At 40.3% G+C, this 3,669-nt stretch overlaps 1 protein-coding gene across 1 annotated transcript; it reads left to right on the top strand.

Moving 5' to 3' along the window:
- The first annotated feature begins 207 nt into the window (after positions 1 to 207).
- NAP1L2 (nucleosome assembly protein 1 like 2) lies at positions 208 to 2,947 on the top strand. The gene has a single exon (XM_032757190.2). It carries the CDS (start codon positions 782 to 784, stop codon positions 2,153 to 2,155), a length of 1,374 nt encoding a protein of 457 aa, XP_032613081.1. The 5' UTR covers positions 208 to 781; the 3' UTR covers positions 2,156 to 2,947.
- The last annotated feature ends 722 nt before the right edge of the window (positions 2,948 to 3,669 follow it).

Raw genomic sequence — 3,669 nt, 5'->3', positions numbered from 1 at the left:
TCAGCTCTTCCATCATCCACCTCTCCCCTCCCCAGGTCCGCGATCTAAAATCAAAGAGATTGATTTAGGATGGCTGGGTGCCTTGTCCTCTCTCATTGTTCGACATTTTAGTTACGTTGTCTCTGAGCTCTCTGGAAAGCATAAAAGTATAATATCGGTTAAAAGTTGGATGAATGAACTAATGAACGCAATGGGATCCCAGAAAACTCTGCGGGAGATGGGCTAGAGGACGAGGAGGAGGTGGATGAATCAGCCATATTAGAGAGCATGGGAAGGTGAGCAGAGTTGAACACTTGATAGATCTGATAATTTACTGGCTCTGGGTTTGTCAGTCACTACATTGCAGCAAATGAGATTAGAGCATAGTTGTGGGAGGGAAGGAGGTGACGCAGCAATCTATTTGCACCTAGAAATTTTAGGCAAGTGACAGCTGCGTAATCATACTGCGGCACCGTTTTTTTTCTTGCAGCAGTAGCTGCTTGCGGAGGAGGTCTGCCCACTGCAGCTCTCTGCAGTCTCCGGCTCTCTCCTGCAGGATCGGTCAACGCAGCCGTCGCCGCCCTCTGCACCCAGCCCAGGCCGCCACTGCTTCAGTCCGGTTCTCAAAGCCTCAGCACCATCTTTTATCCCCGAGCAACCTGGATCGTCGTTACCTCAGTCCGGACGCCACTGCTAGGTCCGACCACCGCCGCTTCTGATATTTCGGTGAGTCTTTTCCTGCGGAGGTTTGGTCTCCCGATCTCTGTGGTAGCCACCTTAGGCGTGTACGGTCCTTTGAAAAATGGCCGAGTCAGAGAACCACAAGGAGCTGTCAGAATCCAGTCAAGAAGAGGCTGGTAATCAGATAATGGTGGAAGGGCCCGGGGAACATCTGGAGCGCGGTGAAGATGCCGCTGCTGGGCTTGGAGACGATGGGAAGTGCGGTGAAGAAGCCGCCGCTGGGCTCGGGGAAGAAGGGGAAAAAGGTGAAGATAATGCTGCTGGGTCCGGGGAAGATGGGAAAAAAGGTGGAGATACTAATGAGGACTCAGACGTAGACCGTCCAAAAGGACTTATCGGTTATGTTTTAGATACAGACTTTGTTGAAAGTCTGCCCGTGAAAGTTAAGTACCGTGTGTTAGCCCTTAAAAAGCTTCAAACTAGAGCGGCCAATTTAGAATCCAAATTCCTGAGGGAATTTCATGACATTGAAAGAAAGTTTGCTGAAATGTACCAACCCTTACTGGAAAAAAGACGTCAGATCATCAATGCAATCTATGAACCTACAGAAGAGGAATGTGAATATAAATCAGACTGTGAGGACTATGATGATGAGGAAATGTGTGACGAAGAGATGTATGGTAATGAGGAGGGTATGGTACATGAGTATGCGGATGAGGACGATGGTTATGAGGACTATTATTATGATTATGCTGTTGAGGAGGAGGAGGAGGAGGAGGAGGACACTGAGGCTACTGTAGAAGAGAATAAAGAGGAGGATCCTAAGGGAATTCCTGATTTTTGGCTGACTGTTTTAAAAAACGTTGATACACTCACTCCTTTGATTAAGAAATATGATGAGCCTATTCTGAAGCTCCTGACAGATATTAAAGTTAAGCTTTCAGATCCTGGCGAGCCCCTCAGTTTCACACTAGAATTTCACTTCAAACCCAATGAATATTTCAAAAATGAGTTGTTGACAAAGACCTATGTGCTGAAGTCAAAGCTAGCATATTATGATCCCCATCCCTATAGGGGAACTGCGATTGAGTATTCCACAGGCTGTGAGATAGATTGGAATGAAGGAAAGAATGTCACTTTGAAAACCATCAAGAAGAAACAGAAACATCGGATCTGGGGAACAATCCGAACTGTAACTGAAGATTTTCCCAAGGATTCATTTTTCAATTTTTTCTCTCCTCATGGAATCACGTCAAATGGAAGGGATGGAAATGATGATTTTTTACTTGGTCACAATTTACGTACTTACATAATTCCAAGATCAGTATTATTTTTCTCAGGTGATGCACTTGAATCTCAGCAGGAGGGGGTAGTTAGAGAAGTTAATGATGCAATTTATGACAAAATTATTTATGATAATTGGATGGCTGCAATTGAGGAAGTTAAAGCTTGTTGCAAAAACCTTGAGGCATTAGTAGAAGACATTGATCGTTAGAGCAGAGTATACATGGCCCTGAAATTAACTACCCTAGATATAGTTACTCAAGGTATAAGAAGTCTTGTGTTCTGTATTTTTCTTGTAGCGTCAGTTAAAACATATGTTTCAAAAATATAAGAAAAGTTCAAAAACTAATTAATTTGACCTTGCGTTTTAGTAGTAGAATGTTTTCAAGAAATGTACACTGTGGTAAATGATTTGAAACACTAGTATAGTGTTGTGTAGCTTAATCCTTCTGAAGTCTTTTTGTCATGTAGCTATCAATCTGTGGCTATGAAACTATCAGAAATTCTAAGTGAGATCAATATTGGTTTGGAAAAAAAATCTTGGGATGCAACCCAAGGGTTTTTGCTGTTGTTGTTTTTCTTTTCCTATTTTTGTTTACTTAGTCCTTTAGCTAGTGGATTTAATTTTGTTGTGCCTGCTTCATTTTGCAATAACAATACAGTAGAATTTAAAACTTGGATGCTTAACAGGCCTGCATATAGATAAGAATTTCAGGCAAAACTACACTTATTGTTAATAACAGCTTGTTCATAGGCTCTTGTATTTTATGAAACTGTGATAAATAATGAAACTTAGTTATATTGAGGTTATTATTTATCAGTGAAGTGTTAGTCATAGTATTTTCGAAAGTTTGCACATATTGTTCTGTGTAATTGTGTAAGTCATAATTACAGTGTTTAATTCTCTTTTCCTATTAAATCATTCATTGAAAGTGATCACTTTACCATTTTGAAAAGATATTTCATGTTCTTTCACTGCAAAATAAAATGAATAAAAATTTCAGAGTGTCTCATGTTTAAAAATTGATGTATTTCTTGTTATAAAAGTAATATGTTCATTGGGGGACATTTGGGCAATACTGAAAAAATTCATTAATTAAACACAAAATCCATATACCACCCACCTACCCCAAAATAAGCACTGTTAATGTTTTGATTTATTTTCTACAATTATATTTGTATATGTTTATACACACATGCAGATTTACTAAGACTATACTAGAATGTGCAAAGAAAGTATATCTTTCTTAGTGTTTATAATTGATCTGTTCATAATCTCGAGTCTACCTTCATTACACAAGGTTGCAGGGAAACAAAATTCTCAATTCTAATCAATCCAGTAATCTCAGTGCTATTTAATAATTTAAGCACCCTTTAGAAATAACAGGTTCCTGTGTGTTCGTTTGTATTTCATAGTTCTTACCTACCCTTTCACAATGTCATCTGGATATATATGGGATTACATTACTAACTGTGGCTGGGGTGGGAGTGCAGTGCCCTGATTCAGGAAAATGGGACGTGGTTGATCGGACCCTTGTCCCAGAGCTGACTTTGCCTTTCTTGCATGTGGAAACAGAAGCTGTGGTTCTCCCTTTGGCAGCCTCTGAAAAGGTCACATTCATACCTCTAGTACAAGAGAGAACTTCTTGGTCCCCTCCATGCCACGTGGGAACTGAGAGTGACTAGGAAATGCTAACTCTGTCTCGTTATTGCTGCTTATCCACT

The sequence above is a fragment of the Hylobates moloch genome, unplaced genomic scaffold, assembly GCF_009828535.3.
Source record: "Hylobates moloch isolate HMO894 unplaced genomic scaffold, HMol_V3 SCAFFOLD_7, whole genome shotgun sequence".
Taxonomy (NCBI): domain Eukaryota; kingdom Metazoa; phylum Chordata; class Mammalia; order Primates; family Hylobatidae; genus Hylobates; species Hylobates moloch.
This window is presented reverse-complemented; position numbering and strand designations above follow the sequence as displayed.

What these genes read in the sequence shown, in the direction of transcription:
- NAP1L2 (XM_032757190.2), top strand. Translation starts at nt 782, where the DNA reads ATGGCCGAGTCAGAGAACCACAAGGAGCTGTCAGAATCCAGTCAAGAA.